Source organism: Lissotriton helveticus, chromosome 5_1, assembly GCF_964261635.1.
Source record: "Lissotriton helveticus chromosome 5_1, aLisHel1.1, whole genome shotgun sequence".
Taxonomy (NCBI): Eukaryota; Metazoa; Chordata; class Amphibia; order Caudata; family Salamandridae; genus Lissotriton; species Lissotriton helveticus.
The window spans coordinates 468484619-468504827 of NC_136065.1; the positions used below are offsets into that span (position 1 = coordinate 468484619).

Genomic DNA, 20209 nt, shown 5'->3' on the forward strand with positions numbered 1-20209 from the left:
CTTAATCCCCCAATATCTACCTCCTACCCGGACCCTTTTACTCACCAGGGGTCATGCTTCGACTGCGGTCCTCGTCCCTCCAATCTCCAGCTTTGTGGTTTGAGATCCTCAGATGAAGGCATGACCGAGGTCCCGACCGCGGAGACCGAGCCATCTTGGCTGATGTCCGGTGGAGCTGCTTGATCGGCTACAGGGGAGACTGGCTCCGGCTTTTGCTGCCTCAGCCGTCACCTACCCAGCCAGACTTCGGGCACAGCACTCCTCGTCTTCTCCGCTGTGTCACTTCCTTCCACTGCCTCCCTAATGAGATACCAAGATAAAGTGGATTTTCTTACTTCCTGGATGGCTGCTGGAGATATGGCAGAGGATCTCTCTCTTCTCCGACCGTAGCCTAACTTTCCGGAACTGTGTTGAGGTTACCTGGCGTCCCGCTGCACAGGAACGAGAATCGATGTGAACGCAGCAAAGATTAACACATGACGCTGCTGTACTGCACCATTGAACCCGCTTTCCTTTTTCTCCAAGTTGCTCGCACTCCAGGCTCAACAACTGCCTTCCTCTTCCGAGACGATTGCCTCAACACCCATGCTGACGTCCCCTGAATTCGAGGACCCCAGGAGTGATCTGCGTCCCTTTACCTTTTCTCCCTCCCGAACCGACGGCTGCCTTCACCATGCATCTCCGCTTTTGGCGTAGGTTCTTTAATGCTGGCTTCTTATACAGACTTTTGTCGACCCGCAATCCCGCCATCTTGTCCAGCTAGTTCATGGGGTCTTTATCCTCGCTCCTCCATTTTGAGGATCCGAAGGTCCCCCTGATTGTTCTTCGCCACAGGTCAGCGCCCTTTTACCGCCAGATTGTCAATTCACCCTTTGTTGACCCCCTCTGAGCCTCCGCTCTTGTATGACTTGCTTACTCTAACTTTGTTGGTATAAACTGAAGTTTTCATTGCCATGACCGGTCTTCCTAGACTCAATACGTATTCCTACCCCCTTGCTTTTCCCCTTCTACCTTCTGTGCTTCTCAGGACTTGTCTTCCATGTTATTTTTTGCACCACCAATGGATGTTATTTATTTAACACTGTCTTTCTTTTATGCTTTGTTATGCTCTTGAAACTACTGTAACTATGTAACACTGTTCTTTTGTAAACATTATTCCTTATGTAAAGCGCTCTGATTCCTCCGGGTCTAGCAAGCGCTATATAAAACTTCTCAAATAAAAATAAAAAATAAAATAAATGCACGGAGTTGGTTAGAGACCCATACAAGAAGCGAAGTGAGTCAGTGTGCGAAACTCCTCTCCCCCCTCTCCCTGCTCCAGCAATTCACTGCCAAAAGCACGTACTACCTGTTGTGGCAGCCCAGCGGGTTAATGTGACATCACCGAAATGCATGCTTGGCTGTTGGTTCACAAGTGAAAGATCGGAGCGGTATTAGCCTTCAATTGCAAGCTGCCCGGCCCGCTGGGGAACCGCTGGTGCGGTGCTCCGGGAAGAGGGGGGTCGGTTGGGGGATTGGAAGAGCCGGCGAGAGGGTGGTTTTTGGCGCGGGCCCTATAACGCCAGTCAGGCATGTAGCAATGAGGACCCGGCCGGGAGTTAGCGAGTCTCCCCGCAGGCTGGGGGGGTTTAGGGCATAATCTGGGGCATGAAGGCCAGAGCGCAGCGGCGCATGGGCACCGAGATTGGGCATGTTGGCAATCGGCGTAATGTTCGCTCCGAGAGTGAGGCAGGGGCCATAAAATCTAGGTGTGTGCCTCAGGGCGCTGGCACGCCCCTCTTTGGCATAAGGGGTCCTGAGCTTGCCTGGGTTTCAAGCATGGAAATGCAACACCAGCTCCAATATGGCCGCTGGTGGGGCCTATGGAAAGTATTTGCGAGACTGGGCACCCCCCCTTACTTATAGGACTGGCGGTTCGGGGGCCGTGGCCCTCGGTAAGTGGGTGTTGCGCATGGGTGGAGGGCGTGTGCGCCGTGTGGTAGGGTCACTCGGGTGTGGACGCAGTGTGGGAGGCAGCTGTCCACAGGTCAGACGGCGTGGCGGCCTGGGCCAGTGCGTGGACACATGGTTTGTTTTGCATTCCGGTAGCTTGATGATAAAGGCGATGCCGGCAACGACTGCAATTCCAGCCTCTTTCAGACCCACGTTAACATTGCAGCCTGCATGTAGTTTTATGACCCGGAGTGGTATCTGGGTGCGGGACGGGTACTGCCGAGGCTCTCTCTTCAGGGAGCTATTTACAGCATGGGTCACGCAGTCCAATCTGGACCGCAGGAGACGCTTTGTAATCTGCATCTCGACCCAGGAACTGCACGCGGTGAGTGTGTGCCGTGCTTGACGCGTCGGATTGCAGAGCCGGTCTCGTATGAGGACCCTCGGCCCGGATGTACACAGGCTCAACGGGTTGGTGCGATGCCAGGGTGGGCTGCAGTGGGGCTGCCAGGGCCCTGTAAAGTCAACGTCCTCGGGATTGCCCTCTCCCCTTTTTACACATGAGAAGCAGCAACAATGTCAACTGGAGCTTTAAGTGGAAGCTTCTCTATTTATATACAAGCCGTAGTTTCTGCTTTTTTAGCTTCTGCAACGTACAGCCATTTACAAGCCAATAGTGCTGACTTGTTGTAGGTACGATGTTACGCGTATCATATATCTTGATCCCTCCCTCCGCTCCCCACCATGCCGTGGAGCCCCCCCCGCATCTCTTTACGGGGCAGGGTATGCGGGGGGAGAGGGGGTAGCGAGTCTTGCCTGGATCCCTCCCTTCGTTCCCCACCATGCCGTGGAGCTCCCTCGCATCTCTTTACGGGGCCGGGTATGCGGGGGGCGGGTAGCGAGCCTTGCCTGGATCCCTCCCTTCCTCCGCTCCCCACCATGCTGTCAGTGCCAGCCCGCGAGGCATGTCTCACCAGGAGGGCTGCCACCAGTGGGTCACTGTTTTTATTGCAGTGGAAGCACAGCTGTCCTGTTAGTCCGCATACTGATGATTCTGGGGAGGGCGCCAAAGGCGCTGTGTGTGTGGCTCTGTGTGTGTGGCTCTGTGTGTGGTTCTGTGTGTGTGGCTCTGTGTGTATGTGTGTGGCTCTGTGTGTGTGGGTGGTTCTGTGTGTGTGTGTGTGTGTGTGTGTGTGGCTCTGTGTGTGTGGGTGGCTCTGTGTGTGTGTGTGGCTCTGTCTGTGTGTGGCTGTGTGTGTGTGTGTGGCTCTGTGTGTGTGTGTAGCTCTGTGTGTGTGGCTCTGTGTGTGTGTGTGTGGCTCTGTGTGTGTGAGGCTTTGCGTGTGTGGCTCTGTGTGTGTCTGTGGCTCAGTTTGCGTGGGCAATTATTTTATTTTTCTTACCCGTAGTATGCAAATGTGAATAGGTGCAAAATCTCAGGTTTTGCATGATCCATTTTCTGCCTGCAGCGGACTAGAAAATGAATGAATTGTACGCTGCATTTTTGCAGTGATCCATTGACTGCCACAAAAATACTGCCCAGGCATGCCAACTTGCAGATACATTTCACAATTGGGGGAGGGGGTTTTGGGGGAGGATATTATAGGGGATGTGTCTATGAAGAGACAAAATCATAAGCCAATTGCGTTTACGAGCATGAGGGCGCAAGGTCATGAAGAGGGGTCAGGGCTTTGGGCTGAGATCTGACCCCCAACATTCCTCCCCCCAAAACAAAAGCTTCTGAAGCTACCACTAATGCCCTGGGAAGTATGTAAAAAAAATAGCCATGAAACGCAGCAGCGCCCACCCTCCAGACATGAGCTGGAAACCCACATCCCACAACCCACACCTGCAGTGTGAGAGACAGCAGTGTGTAAGAGAGACAGCAGTGTGAGAGACAGCATTGTGTGTAAGAAAGACAGCAGTGTGTGAGAAACAGCAGTGTGTGTGTGAGAGACAGCAGTGTGAGTGTTCTGGGGAGAGCCTGTTGTGTGAGAGAGAGCAATGTGAGAGAGACAGCAGTGTGAGAGAGACACCAGTGTGAGAGAGACAGCAGTGTGAGAGACAGCAGTGTGTGAGACAGCAGTGTGTGTAAGAGAGACATCAGTGTGTGTAAGAGAGACAGCAGTGTGTGGGAGACAGCAGTGTGAGAGATCTTTTATTTATGTTTTGGTTTTTGAAACATAAATAAAACGCATTGTTATTTGCAATGTCAATAGCTCAAACTCGCGTAAATACGAGACCTATTGCATTGCAAATGCAATAGGTCTCACATTTGCGAGAGATTAAGCTATTGGCATTGTAAATGACAATGCCATTTATTTATCGGTTTTCAAAACCAACACATAAATAAAAAGTTTGTCATTTACAATGCCAATAGCTCTAACTTTTGCGAAGGCGAGACCTATTGCATTGTAAATGCTTGTTTTTCGGTTACTTCAGCACAGTGCCCATTTCCACCCTTAACAAGGTCAGCTGTGCATTGTTCGGGTCTTAAAAATGATATGCCAGGTGATTATGCTAGTTTCCTGTACTAGCTGGGCACCACTCATGTCTGTTTTTTATCCCATGTTCTAATTCAAAGTTATTTTCTGAGTTTGCATCAACAACTGTTAAGGACTTGCATTCCCGCATTCTTTCAGTCTATCCCTTTCTCATATTGCTTCCTCATAGCTTCTCGTTTATTGCTTTCTTTCAAGTCGCGTCTTTTTCCAGGCCATTTGCATCAGCTTGTACCCAGCCTAACACGTAACGCACTGTCTCTGTGCCAACCTTTCCTCTCTCTTCATGTCTAGCTAACTTGTCTAACGTATCCCTCCTGATTGCAAGTAACAAGTGTTTAAAATTGTGGAATTCCAATGTGGAATCCATGAAGATTTGTAGGGAGGATTATACTATCACGAATGTGGGTGGTGGAAAAGGGCAATGTAACTTTCTCGTTCCCACGTTACCAACATAAGCAAAATGTGTTAACCTGAGGCGTTCTCAATGCTTCTTTTGCTTCTGAACGCTTATTGTATGGAGACATATGATTGGCCCGGGAGCAGAGTTGGTGGCGCTGCTAGTCCCTCGTCCAAGTAAAAAAGCATTGTCAACGTATATTTATATGTTAATGTGTAAGCACTCGTTGCACCAGTAGATCCTGGTACTAAAGGGGACTACTTAATGTGTAGATGTGCACATTGTGCAGGAGTACTCGGCCATCATTCTCAGTAAGTCAATGGCGGAAGTGGGCTGACTATGCCGATGCGGCATGCTGGGATGGACAGAAGCAAAATGTGAATGACACCACCTTAGAACAATGGATGAAGGGGACTGAAAGTCAGTATGCATACTAGATATATTTTTAAAAGCAAAAGGTCTTAACTACTGCCAGACTTAAAAATATCTATTGTAGTTTAGGTGGCATTGTTGAAAATGGTGGTGGACCTGCCACTTCAACTTGGGGGACTTCTCCGCCACTACTTCTGGTAGCATCATATTTCCCACCTATACATCCAGTACTAAATGTGTCTGAACCTCCCAAGGTCTATAAAACGAGCCCAACGGAGTAAAGAAATTGGACTAAATGACATTAGTACCCAGAGGCAATTCGGTTTGTAGCATGTGCTTAATACATCTATAAAAGTCTCTAGGATAGCTAAATTGAGCACCTGCTACATAGTGTGTAATCTGGATATCACAGTTTCGGCTCTTGACAGAGCCGAGTTAGCATTTCCTTCTTCCAAGGTCGAAAACACTGGAAACTCGAAGTACGATGGAGCGCGAGCAAAGCAGCACCTATTTGTTAACAGCAAGAGGGCATTCAACTTGTGGTTTGTTCTCAGTATGTCATAGATATTTGTGCACGATTATCGAGAGGACAATAATGATTGCCAATTTGCCATGAATAATATTCATGAGTTAAAACTGTTTATATATGTTGAAAAAAGTGAAATGGTGTCTTTTTGAATGTTTATTGTTTATACTGAAAGTCTAAATTGTTATTATTGCTATTAACGTTATTTTTAATATTGTAATTAAAAAAAATGTTTCATTGAAATGTTCTTGCAAATAATGTACGATACTCAACAATACATCATGAACCCTAGATACATAGGAGCGGAAGCACATTCGGTCAAATAGGCCATAGCACAATAAAGCATTATTATAGCCAGGGTCATCATAAAAATGAGGACCATATATTCCACCAATCGCTCTTACGTTTCACAAGGGTTGTGGCGGTGGGGGCCATTAAACTGCTTCTTCCATATTTATACCATAGTGTTTCAGTTCGTGACCCGAAACCTTATAGAACTTCTTTGGGCACTCTTTAGCCTAATATTCACATATTTTATCTTGTATCAACACTGTTATTATAGATTTTATAATTATTATTGCTAATATTAATAATGTTGTTATTTTCTACTCTCAAGCATGTATGATCACTCAAGAGCATTTCTACCAAAGATCTCTCCTTCAGAGCAGCTGGAGTGCCAACTTCTTGTATGTATACGTCATGCCTTCCTTTGTTATTTGAGCTACTATCAATAGTGAACTTTTATTTTAGATGCCACTAACTTCCAGTCTTGATTATTATTTTCCTATGTGGCAAAAAACTTTAAGTAATTAGTAAGCTACAGAACTGACTAGTATACTGGTCGAAGCATCATAGTCTGGATTCATTTTTAGTGATACGAAAGTCACCTCCCTGGCGAATATTTGAGTAATAAGTCATATTTGGGGATATGTCCCAGTGTGAACTATCATGTAAGATGCAGTAAATCACAATCGTGTTTACTATTTTGATTAACAGTATGATCCAGTCTTCACCAGTATTGAAGTGACTCGTGAATTCCTGTGTGACTGTTCTGTGACAAGCAATCAGCCTAGTTAAGTGGGTGGTGTAATTTAATAATTGTGTTTCATGGCCATCAATACTACTGGGCTACACAGCGAGTCAAACTACTCTTTTTGGGCACCTGCTTCTCCTAAAGTAGTGAAGCTAAGCAGTCAATGTTTTTCTCTAGGTAGTGTTAGGTAGAGACTCAAACCGTATGACATGGAAAATACCCTGTATAAACTGACTGTGCATCCAGAGCTATAACATAAAAAGCAGAAACTGACCCGTTTACAGTAATATGTGATTTAAAAAAAAAAACTATTACAGGCAGAATTACATTTACCATTTCATAGGAACCAATTCATAAAATACTTTTTTTTTAATTGGCTATTGCATGCTTATTTAAAGGTGTAGATGCAATGGTTTCAGGTGTTACTTTCAGAAACATTTTTGTGAGGTATTTAATTCAATTATTTTTTCAAGGTACATTACTTCAGATCTTTATCTTTCACATTGTCAACTGATGTGGATGCTTTTGATTTGGTAACCCTCACTACCGCTAAACACCATCCTTCCCTGACCCCTCACAACCCCTGAACACCATCCATCCACCCCAACCCAACCCCATAAAACCCCTCAAGACACATACGCTCAACCCATCCCTGACCCGTAAACTCTACCTATCCTTGAAGCCTAAAAACCTCTCACTATGCCTAAACTACACCCATTCTTGACCTTTGTACCCATTCTTGAATCCTAAAAGTCCCTTCTACCCATAAACTCCACCCATGTCTGAACTCTAAAAATCCCTTTCTACATCTAAACTCTACCCATTCCTAATCCCTCACCACCCTAAACTCCAAACATCCCTGAACCCTAACACTGCTCACTACCACTAAACTCCTCCCATCTCTGTGCCCTAAAATCCTCTCACCATCCATAAGATCCACTAATCTCTCAAAACTAAAAAACTCTGACCACCGCTAAACACCACCCTTTTATGATCTTCAAAAAATCCTCACTGCCACTAAACTCCACCTATTCCTGGACCCAAAGAGCGCTCCTTTCTACACCTAAACGCCACCTTTTCCTGACTCCTAAAACCCCCACATCATCCATAAACTTCACCCTTTCCTGAACACAAAAACCCTCACTACCCCTAAACTCCAACCAAACTCAATGTAATTTTGTATTTTTCCCAAAAAAGCATTGTCCTTTAAAATGCTCCCTTTAAATTTCGATTTATTTTATTTCCTTAAAATTCTCTTTCATTGCAATTGATTTTCCATGGCTTTGTTTCCTCCAATGTGGTTTCTCAGTTTTCATTTTCTGTTAATTGCCATGCATCACTCTTTCACAGGTAGGTACTACAACTGGACAAATCCCTTTCTGGATTACCAGTGTAATTATACCAGTCAGGTCAAGTCTGTACTAATAATTCAGTGACCAGTAATCCATAATCTGAATTTCCATTTTAACCAATTAAGTGCCAGCAAGTTCGTTCGGACCATATTTTGGTTGCAATAGAGAGCCCCTTTAAAGTTCCCGAAAAATGCTGTAATTGCTGAACTTGCTGCAGGTGGATAGTTGCATCATTGTCTGTAGTGGCCTGTGCCTTGTGAGAAGCCAGGTCCCTTATGCAAGTGCAGAAAGCTTCTTAAAGGATGCCTATCGCCTCTGACGAGCTGCATGAGTAGTAGAGGTTTTCTGAGGTTGTAATTTGGCTGCCAGTTATGGTTCTTTAGGTCCACAACTCAACTCTGGAATGGAATGCCCCCTGAACTTCAAAATGCACCTTCCCTACCTGCTTTTAGAAAATCCCTGATAACCTGGCTTTTTGTACAATATTAGGACACCAGAACTGTACTTCCTTGTCTCGTTGTTCAGCGCCTAGACGCCTCCGAGCATCAGTTTGCACTGAATTGTTTTCATTTTATTTAATTTTATTAAAGTGTTTGACTTTTGTACGCCGCAGGGTTCTTGCACTTTGCCTAATTTTGCATATCAACAAAGTTGTGCGATTTTATTACATCAAAAATGTTTGCAATAATATTTCATACAAAAGATATTTAAAAATGTCATGAAGTTAGGGTGAGCAAATTTTCACAAACTTCACAGCAGTGTTTTCTGTGGGGTTGAGAGTGAAGGCGATGGTCAGTAAATCAGAACGCGACAGCCCAAATTCGCTGACAATGGCTGTTCGGTTTTGAATCATCACCATCTCTGTAAGGACGCGGGAACACGAAGAGTCAGCGGTTCCAAGTCAGCGGCCTCACCCCTGCAGGAAGCTAGCTCATCCTGGAACTGAAGGACACAGCAAAAATAGAGGAAAAAGCACTCAAAGATGGATGCCCACCTCCAGTTCCTGTGTCATTTGAGAGTGCAGAAGGCGAGAGGGTAATAAACTGCTGCTGACCCTGTGAGTGTCGCACCGGTCATTCATTAGGGTACCCTGAGGTGGACAGAGGAACACAAACAGGAAAGGATTTTGGAAGATTTACTGCATCCTGTGCAGTTCATCAGAGACTACAGAACTTTTAAATGTCCTACTGCTACAACTGGGAGGACCAAATGTAACCCCTCGACCTTCCGACCAAGGGCGGGTCAGCGCGTCCAGTCTTGGGGCGGGCTGAGCTGTTGTACTATCTGCAGAATATTGTTTGGAGGGGGGCTCCTTTCAGAATCCCATCTTCATCCCTACTAACCTCGGAGCAGTCATGTCTGACCAACAGAGGTTGCTTCACCGTCAACAGTAACCTCTGTGCGGCCTTTATTTTTTGCATTCTTGGCCCAAAGTGTCACAGTGGGGAACTGAGGATCACTCCCGTGGTCTGTACTTTGCCTCATTTGCCCTAAGGGTCTTTTGGATTTTGGCAACTGTAGGGGCCTAAAGCCCTACAAATTGTGCCTGGCCTTCCAGCACTCTGGGCACCTTCTCTGTGCCTGTGTTCCAAGCCCACCGCAGGGGGGTAACACAGGCCCCCATAGCCCTGGCGGTGCGGGGGGGCCTCCAAGCTCCAGGGGGCCCCCTCAGCACGCAACTCTGGCCGGAGAGCTCCTGATTGAGTCCAGAGGGGGCCCCTCCACGTATCTTGCATGGAGGCCCCGTCTAGTTTTGTTACACCACTGGCCCACCGTCAAATGCACTCAAGGCCCCAACTCTGCGCAAGCAACCCTATGCATTCGGGTAGGACTGAGCCCATTGGACCCTTCTTTGAAAATGTGTTTGCCTTCTGCAGCGTTTCTAAGTCACAAATTTCATATTGTGAAAAATACAGGTATAGATTATGGGAAACATCCTTTTCAACGCGGATGTTACCCCGCAGTGCTTTTGCGACGCGTCCTTTACAACGCAAGTCGTAACCACAACTTGCGCTGGACGGCGCTAAAGGATAAAGAATAGTATATTTACTATTCCAACACCTTCCCTACTATCCACGGGGACTGGTGTTAGAATAGTAAATTATACTATTCACAATCCGCGCCCCCCCAACGCAAGTCGTGGTTACGACTTGCGTTGTTAAAGACGCGTCGTAAAAGCACGCGTTGAAACGGTACGCGTTGTACCGTCATACATCCATAGATTATTGCCAGTGTTACACCTAGCTCTCGTCTGCAGGTTTCCACCGTGGTCCCGGTTATTTGTCCCATAGTGGCTGAGCCCCTAGGAGAGGCATACATTCCTCACATATATTTAACACAAGGATGGGCAACCCTGCACAAACTCCATTGAGGGCATCTACAATCGCCCCTATTACTAACGACACATTTTTTGTTTTTTTTACATCACTACAGTTGACTCTAGTGAGAAAACTGCTGCTTGTGTTTGAACTAGTTCCCCACAAAAAAAAGCACAACTTTGTAGTCTTTAAGTCAGAACCAGTCAGTATCCTATTATCTCACCGCAGTTATCGTTCCAGAAATACCCATTTAAAAGATCTCCTTGGAAAACGCTCTTATTACAAGTACAACTCACTAAAAATTATACGCAGGGCCGGCGCGACAGGTGCCGCTACACTGGGCGCTGACCTGTAGGAGGGGCACGGATCTCAGGGGGGGGGCTGTGTTTAGGAATAACGTACAATTTAAAGGCACCTGCTGCAGAGTTCCTTGTGCGTTCACCTTTCAGGCAGCAATAAAAATGTCAAAATTGCTTTTGTTATCAATGTTCCTGCTAGAGGGAGAGAGATGGAGTTTTGTCCAGTGCTAGTTTTGGCTCGCCATAAAGTAGCACAGAGGGTTAATATGGCTGCTCTAAAGAACAGATCTGTAGTTTATGTGGATAGCTGAGTGGATTAGTAAAGTCAGCCTTTGCCAGCACTTTAAAACAAACATCATGTATTTCAGAGAGGCGCTATGGAGAGATGAGGGGCACTTTTGTCTGGTGGTAGTGAGGAAAACCGAGAAGACATTGTCGCACTGGGTGCCACCAGCACAAAAGCCGGCCCTGATTATACGGGTCCCTTCAGTTAGGGCAGGTCCTGGGCCATGGGGAGAGGTTAACATAAGGATTAGGGCTCGAGCAGTTTAAACAGTTTTACTATAAACTTTGTGAAATTGTTATATTTCTTTGCGTTGAGGAAGGAGGTGTAAATTGCCCAGATGTTTTCAACGAGATGGGTTGTGATTTGGATATTTACAACAAGCTGCACATTCGGTGGGTTGCACTTAAAAGTAAGATGACATAGGACCAGATGATCTCTCACACACACACACATACATTGAAGCAAGGGCCTGACTCATGACGTTTGCTCAGCAATAACATGAAGATTCTGTAACCAGTCACTGGATCCTTCAGCCATTATACCTCAAAACGCTCTTAAATGCACATTCTGCTGACTAATGGTTGGATGTCACAGTATCAAGGTCAATAATATCGACCTTCACAAATATGGTCTCAACCACATCGACTGTAAAGATATCAACATTAGCATAGGAAGGTATGTAAAGGTTCAGGGTTCTAACGCCACATCCATATTGGCAGTGCCTATTGTGGAGTCAATATAAGTGCAGGGCGACATTAAAACTTCAATATTATGGTAGAAGAACTGATAAGTGGTGTTTCACTTAGAGGGAAAGCACAAACACATTTAAAAGAGTGTGCACATTGCAAGAGCCCATGAAGGAAACAACTGAGAACCAATGAACAAAAGTTAATACTATGCTTGCATAGGCTTGCATGTGGCAAAGCATCAGTACCTAGCCCTAGTCCATGCGGATTTGCACAAATAAGGGTGCCAAACCACATCTTTTAGTGCACACACTTTCAAACATATATATATAAAGAAATACCACAGGTTTTAGAGGCAGTACTGAGGCTGTACTAATGGAATATTTCAGTACTTCAGGGTCTCTCTTGGTACGCAAGAGCAAACTTTCTTGAAGTGTAACTTGTTTTTTTTTTTCTTCCTGTCCATTTTTTAACTCACCCGCTTTCCGTGTTTCCACTCTGGTGCGACTATCTTTTTTACCCCAACCCCCCCATGACCTCCTTCTGCTCAGAGTCTCTCACCACCACCTGGCAAAAGGAACCCTCTTCTCTCCATAGACCCTCTCTAGCATACATTTCATTTGTTTTAAAGCTCTGGTAAAGGCTTACTTTATTAATCCACTCAGCTATCAATATATTATACAGATCTGTTTTTTGCAGCAGGCATATTAACCATCTGAGCTACCTAATGGCAAGCCAAAACTGCCACTAGACAAAACTCTGATCTCTCTCTGGCAGTAACATTAATAACAAGACTTATCTTGACATTTTTATTGCTGCCGCACAAGGACACACAAGGAATTCTGCATCAGCTGCTTTTAAATCATAAGTTATTGCTAAAGACAGCACCCCCACCTGAGGTCAGCATCTCCCCCTCCAGGTCAGCGCCCAGTGCAGCCGCACCGGTCGCACTGCCCAAAAGGTCACACTGCCCTAAAGCCGGCCCTGCCTACAGGGCAATCTGGCAGTGCCCTATGGGCTGGTATGACAGGTCAGAGTGTGGGCCTGTTTCTTAGCAGTTTGTGGGCCTGTTTTATGGTCAGGTGGGCTTGTTTTCACTGTTTATTACCCTGATATTACCACAAGCATTTCCTGCAGCAAACACAAATGCATGTTGTCTCCCATTCATTGCAAATTCCCCAAAAGCGCATTTTTTCAAGTTAAAAATACGCCTGCATTGCAAATGTGGGCCACTTTTTTTTACCTATCTGGTTTACTATTGGGGGCACTTTTATTTTGTTGCCCAGGCCTATTTTTAGTCCCAGTCCGACCCTTTCTCCAGCCTGGTTAGAAACGCCCAGTTACCCATCTGTGTCAGGGTTTTGGTGCAACTACAGATTCATTATCATTATCAATTTAATTAATGGAATTATGCGAATAGTGTGAAATGAGGTGTGGCAGTATTTTGTATCAACTTTTCACAAGCAGGCATGGCTCATGTTAAAAGGGTGCATGAGGTACGAGAAGGAGACTGGTATAAGCAAAAAATGTCTCTCCGGGAAACATTTCTGCTCAAACCAGTCTCCAACAAGAAAACAAGCATTGAAAATGCAATAGGTCTCGCAATAGAAGAGTTTGACATTTTTCGTTTTGCATATAGATGAGTGGCGTTGCGTGGATGAGTGGCGTTGCGTGGATGAGTGGCGTTGCGTGGGTGAGTGGCGTTGCGTGGGTGAGTGGCGTTGCGTGGGTGAGCGGCGTTGCGTGGGTGAGCGGCGTTGCGTGGCTGAGCGGCGTTGCGTGGCTGAGTGGCGTTGCGTGGCTGAGTGGCGTTGCGTGGCTGAGTGGCGTTGCGTGGCTGAGTGGCGTTGCGTGGGTGAGTGGCGTTGCGTGGGTGAGTGGCGTTGCGTGGGTGAGTGGCGTTGCGTGGGTGAGTGGCGTTGCGTGGGTGAGTGGCGTTGCGTGTGTGTGTGGCATTGCGCGTGTGTGTGGCGTTGCGTGTGTGTGTGGCGTTGCGTGTGTGTGTGGCGTTGCGTGTGTGTGTGGCGTTGCGTGTGTGTGTGGCGTTGCGTGGGTGAGTGGCGTTGCGTGGGTGAGTGGCGTTGCGTGGGTGAGTGGCGTTGCGTGGGTGAGTGGCGTTGCGTGGGTGAGTGGCGTTGCGTGGGTGAGTGGCGTTGCGTGGGTGAGTGGCGTTGCGTGGGTGAGTGGCGTTGCGTGGGTGAGTGGCGTTGCGTGGTTGAGTGGCGTTGCGTGTGTGAGTGGCGTTGCATGTGTGAGTGGCGTTGCATGTGTGAGTGGCGTTGCATGTGTGAGTGGCGTTGCATGTGTGAGTGGCGTTGCATGTGTGTGTGGCGTTGCGTGTGTGTGTGGCGTTGCGTGTGTGTGTGGCGTTGCGTGTGTGTGTGGCGTTGCGTGTGTGAGTGGCGTTGCGTGTGTGAGTGGCGTTGCGTGTGTGAGTGGCGTTGCGTGTGTGAGTGGCATTGCGTGGCTGAGTGGCGTTGCGTGGCTGAGTGGCGTTGCGTGGCTGAGTGGCGTTGCGTGGGTGAGTGGCGTTGCGTGGTTGAGTGGCGTTGCGTGTGTGAGTGGCGTTGCGTGGTTGAGTGGCGTTGCATGTGTGAGTGGCGTTGCATGTGTGAGTGGCGTTGCGTGTGTGAGTGGCGTTGCGTGGCTGAGTGGCGTTGCGTGGCTGAGTGGCGTTGCGTGGCTGAGTGGCGTTGCATGGGTGAGTGGCGTTGCGTGGTTGAGTGGCGTTGCGTGTGTGAGTGGCGTTGCGTGGTTGAGTGGCGTTGCATGTGTGAGTGGCGTTGCATGTGTGAGTGGCATTGCATGTGTGAGTGGCGTTGCATGTGTGTGTGGCGTTGCATGTGTGTGTGGCGTTGCGTGTGTGTGTGGCGTTGCGTGTGTGGCGTTGCGTGTGTGAGTGGCGTTGCGTGTGTGAGTGGCGTTGCGTGTGTGAGTGGCGTTGCGTGTGTGAGTGGTGTTGCGTGGGTGAGTGGCGTTGCGTGGGTGAGTGGCGTTGCGTGGGTGAGTGGCGTTGCGTGGGTGAGTGGCGTTGCATGGGTGAGTGGCGTTGCGTGGGTGAGTGAATGGTTAGCTGTTGCTTATGCGACGTATAGCACTTAATACTAAAGTAGGCAGACCTTCTTAGCCTTTGTGAGAATAATAGCAAAATAAAAATAAAAACCAGATCAAGTCAAGGACGCAAACGGCACCATGCTATTGTTTATTTACTCAGATGATTTGCATAAAAATGTAACTTGTGAGCACGTTTCTCTAACTCTCCAATAATCCCATTACAACACTTTGTACAAATGAGATTGGGACTCATCCTTCCGAAGTCGAGAAAAATGTGCAACGCTGTGTTGAAGTTAATTTTTTTAATTAACAAAATGCAAATAATGTGGAGAGATTTCAAGTGATTCAGGAATGGGCGCCCTTGTAAAGAGAAAGTACGGCCGGCCTGGGCAGTGATAGGGGAGGAGGGAGGAGAAATGCGAGTCACGGCAGCAGCAGCCTTTGATGTGCCTGCCGGCCGGCCGTGAATAATTAGGGGGTGAGAAATGCGCTCGGAGGGCTGCCTTTGATGTGGTAATGCGAGGCAGGCAGGCAGGCGGCTGGTGGCATTGTGCACGCGCTTTTTAGGGCTTGCGCAAGCGCAATGACCTAAAAAGCACATGCACTTGAAGGAATCGCCAGTGGAATCGCCAGTGGATAAACACTGGATAAGCCCCTATAGAGCTTCGCCAGCTATGCGCTGAAGCGCATCAGCAGGCGAGCCCTAAACAAGCATTGGCATAGCCAATAGGTCTCGCCTATGAAAGCTATTTACTTTGCCAATGTTTTGTAGTCATTCTGTACAGCAGCATGGAAGCTTTACAGTGTGGCTAAAACTACATTTAAAAAAGGCTAGGGTGCACCCAGGGCTAATGTGCTGTTTTTTAATGCATTAGCGCTGTTGCATCAGAGTCCTTTTTTTTTTCCACCTCACTGCACAACAGCCATTCTACTATACGGCATGGCTACAAGTCTGCAGTACAGCATTAACAAAAGTCAATGGAAGAGTCAAACGTCTTAAAAGTGAGACCTATTGGCTCTGTCTTTGCTTGTTAGGTCTCTGGACTTCGCCCCTGTGAACTGAGCAAATCTGTTAATCTTACCATGGGTGAAAAAGAAAAATATTTATGACATTTGGCAAAAATCATATCGCATAAAGAAAGCAATTGCACCTATGTCCATATCTTAGTGAAAATACATTTGGAGACAGATAACATCTTCTGTCACAATAAACATCCATTTCAAAGAAGGGAAGGACTTCTGTGAAGTGTGCGGCCTAGTTGTGTGGCCTTGTAAAACATAGCTACAAAAGGCAAGAGGTTCACCTGCGACGACAGGGAAGAAACATAATTAAAAGAGGACCTCAATTACAGAGCAATCTGCGGAAGGACAGTAATCAAGCTAAAGCAATCAGTACTTGGTCCATGCTCCTGCCGAAAGAAGAGGAAGTGAAGCCAGCATGCACTGACCAATTAGAAGACAGCAAACAAGAGTGACAATGAAGCCAATTAATGTTAAGCAATAGGCGGGCTGTAAACCCCTTTTGTATACAATCTCTCGCAATCGATAGCGCAGAAAGCACATACACTGTTTCAGACGAGACCTAGAAATTATGTGAAATTGTAAAATGCAAAATTTTGTGAATGTTACGTAACACAAATTTTGCCTGGGCTTTGTAAGGAGCTGCTTCAATCCATCTGCTCTCTTGATCCCTTGCTCTCACTCTTAAGCCCTCTTTGTTGGCCTCAGTGTGTGACTTTACCTTACCAGTGCCTGTATTGAAATTCAATGAATTTATTGCTGCCTCTACCTTTTCCTTCTGGGAAGGAGGAAGTGAGAAACCATCTCCTTTTTAATTATTTCAAAGAGATTTTTATTCAATGAAGAACCAGAATTTTTCTTGGTACTGCTGACCTAGCACCATCAGTAACTTACTTCTAGAATACAATGGTATATGTATTTTAAAAAGTTACTTTTTGAGTGAAAACAATATAGTGAGACTTTGAGCGCACTGTCAGATAATGACACGGAAGCACTACGTCACAAATTAAAATGTCTTACCTTTTCGGCGAGGCCTTCTTCTGGCTCCATTTATAGTACGCCACCCCGCTGATGACAAGAATGGCTAAAAGAATGAGGGACGCCAGCACCGCGACCACTGTGAGGGCTGCACTTCCTGTCAGAAGGGAGACAAGGGAGCAAAAGAGGTGATAAATAGGCCAGCATGGACAACAAATACATCATTTGAGTACATTGCATCGCTAAGTTTAGTGTCCCATGCCCCTCTTCCTCCTTCCAAAATCAATGGGGCAGCCTCTATACGGAGGTGGGGGTGCTGGAGGGGATGGAATGATATAAAAAAAAATAACTTACCTTCTTTGCTGCTGCACGTCTCTCCCATAGGACTCGTAGAGCCCCGGAAGCAACCAGTCTCCTGGCCTCTACAAGCCAATCACAACGCTGCAGGGGCAGCATCCTGATTTTTATTTATTTTATTTATTTATAGAGTTTTGTATAGCGCGAACAAGACCCGTGGGTATCAGAGCGCTGAACATAAAAGATTACAGAATTGACAATTATCACACCAATTATAACAACAAACAGTTATGAGGTAGAAGCGGTATGGTACAAGGTGACTAGATAAAAGGCATTGAGAGGTGCATTAGTCTCAGCTTGTGTCATAGTCATATCTTCAAGCTCGTTGAAGTTTGATTGGTGTGAGCGGCCGAAACAGCCGCTCAGGCAGTAACTGGGAGGCTGGGCATGTTCTTCACTGGGCTGTGCAACACAGCCCAGTGGAGATCATACCAAGTACACATGACTGTTCCCTCTGACGTGGGGGTGCCCAGACTCGCCTGACCTGGCTGGAGTCTGAGTCCCACTAAGAAAAAAAAAAGATAATAACTTTTTGGTAGTATCATTAGATTTTTCTTTTGCACTGCTCAACAAGCAGTGGGGCAACGTTCCTCCACCGTAGCGGAGGAGCTGCCACTGGTTACAAATATGTGGGACTAACGTCGGACTGGTGGATGCCACTATTTCTCTCACAGAAGTTAAAGTCCTGTTGATTCACATTTCTGCGTCAGAGACCTGTCACCAGACTCAAAGCACGTGCCTTGCTTGCCTTGCTCAGTTCTATGTAGCTACCGTGTTATCAACCCTTAGGCAGCGTTTTCGCACAATATGCATGCTTTTCAACTCAGGAATATGAGCCGCTACTAAATTAGAGTCAATTAGAGATGAAATTCTGCAGTAAATAGCGGTTATACATGTTTTACACAATATTCTACATATTTAGCTCCAAAACTGGATCCTTGAAATTATTTATATCACGGAAAATGCAAATCACGAGTACATTTCCTCAGCCCTATTCCTCCAATAGGCATAGCCCATCGCTGAGGATGCTGACCTCAGCCGAATATTGCTCCCAGTCATCATAACAAGGTATTTCTTACTGCAGGTGCTGCCATCTTGGGTCGTCCTCAGAACACGATAACGTCATTGTTTACCAACTGGTCGCCTACAGAGTCCTATCAAATGTCGCCTAACTAATTCTGGGTATCTCAAATTCCTTGTTGACGAAAACTGATTGGTTAGTCAGACTTCGTCCCTCCAGAAAACCTGGGAGGTGTTTAGTCTTGTAGGTTCAATCAGTACGTGCTTAAATCTGGGCATTTGGGACATTGCATTAGAAATATTCTATTGGTAAAATAAAAGTACCAAGTGAAACCATTAACCACCTTCAGACACCAATAACCATTTCCAAGACACAACTGGAATCAAAAGGACTTTTCTACGCAGCCAGATATTCTCCTCATTCGGCATGCTTCGGGAAAGCATAGCTTTTTGACGCATTTCCAGGTTTACTAGCTTTAGTAAATCTGGGAATTTTCCAAAATCCATGGGTGGATGCAAGGGAATACCCTTGCATCCACCCATGGAACCCCTGCCTGACGCAAAATAACGTAAGCCATTATAAGCCCTGGGGAGCCCATCACCTTGGGCTGCATTTCAAACAGGGAGGGGAGGGTGGTTCCCCTACCCGAGACATTATAGGCCTCGGGAAGCCCACCCCATAGCCAAAATTTTGCTAAAAGGGTGGGGGGGATTAAGTGCTTCTCCTCTCAAGCCTCCAAAGGCCCCGGGGACCCCATCCCCTGGGGCCAATTTCTTTAATTAAGGGGAGTGGGCCACAGGCTCCCCTCCCAAAGCCATAATAAGCCCCGGAAAGCCCCCCCCCCCCCGGGACTAAAGTGTCCAAAAAAAGGGGAGCGTTCTGTGTGGCCCCCCTCCCTGAGCCTTCAAAGACCCCGGGACCCGATCCTCCAAGGCGATTAACTTTTTATATAGATGTATTCCGGGGAGCCCACCCCCTTGTGTTTGGTACAGCCTGGTGGATGCATTTATGAATCTCCCACCTAAAGGGAGCAAACACAAAGTTTGCTTCCAGCAGGCAGAAGCTTTAAAAATGCTCCCGCGGCTGGGAGCAGACTTGAGATCTGTTTCTCTGCCCACACTGATGCGTTAATGTTGTCACTGATATATTCACCTAACTATAACATCACTTTAACCTTTGTTTTTTTCCATCTAAATATATATATATATATATATATATATATATATATATATATATATATATATATATATATTTATATAAATATATATGTGTGTATACATATATATATATATATATATATATATATATATATATATATATATATATATATATATCTATCCAAAACAAAAGGTTGCCCTCAGAAGGAGACACCACACATGTGGAGGTTAAAACCTTTAATCGAGGATTTCAGGATAGCCATCTTCCGCTTTCAAATCCATTATTTGAGCCCAACGCGTTTCAAACATCGTGTGTTCTTGGTCACGGGCTAAAGGAAAGGGAGCAGCGGCAGGTATCGCGCTGAACACCTGATAATTACACAAAGTCCCGCCCAGTGGGTGTGAGCTGAACCAGCATACTGGGACTTGTAGTTCTGCGCAATTCTTACCCCAGTGGGTGCCGACTTGCCCCTTGTAGTAATTCCAATTAAATCCTCAGTGGGTGGACAGGAACGTAGAGAGATTGCCACACTGTTCATTTTATGTTCATCGACATGGACTCCACATTCCATTAGCGCTCGGCATTTCCAAACGCAGGATCTGTATGGGAAACAGCAGGGCGTCTCCGCGGCTGAGCAAGCCGCTAAATATCCAAAACAAAAGGTTGCCCTCAGAAGGAGACACCACACATGTGGAGGTTAAAACCTTTAATCGAGGATTTCAGGATAGCCATCTTCCGCTTTCAAATCCATTATTTGAGCCCAACGCGTTTCAAACATCGTGTGTTCTTGGTCACGGGCTAAAGGAAAGGGAGCAGCGGCAGGTATCGCGCTGAACACCTGATAATTACACAAAGTCCCGCCCAGTGGGTGTGAGCTGAACCAGCATACTGGGACTTGTAGTTCTGCGCAATTCTT

The 20209-nt window shown here is 46.5% G+C and overlaps 1 protein-coding gene across 1 annotated transcript in view; it reads right to left on the reverse strand.

The window, feature by feature from the left end:
* ADAM8 (ADAM metallopeptidase domain 8) overlaps positions 1–20209 on the reverse strand; it is a 161372-nt gene that overhangs the window by 27985 nt on the left and 113178 nt on the right. Inside the window, exon 19 of the mRNA XM_078640406.1 lies at positions 16800–16914. Within this exon, the coding sequence (XP_078496532.1) occupies positions 16800–16914 (115 nt within the window). The remainder of the gene's footprint in view (positions 1–16799; positions 16915–20209) is intronic.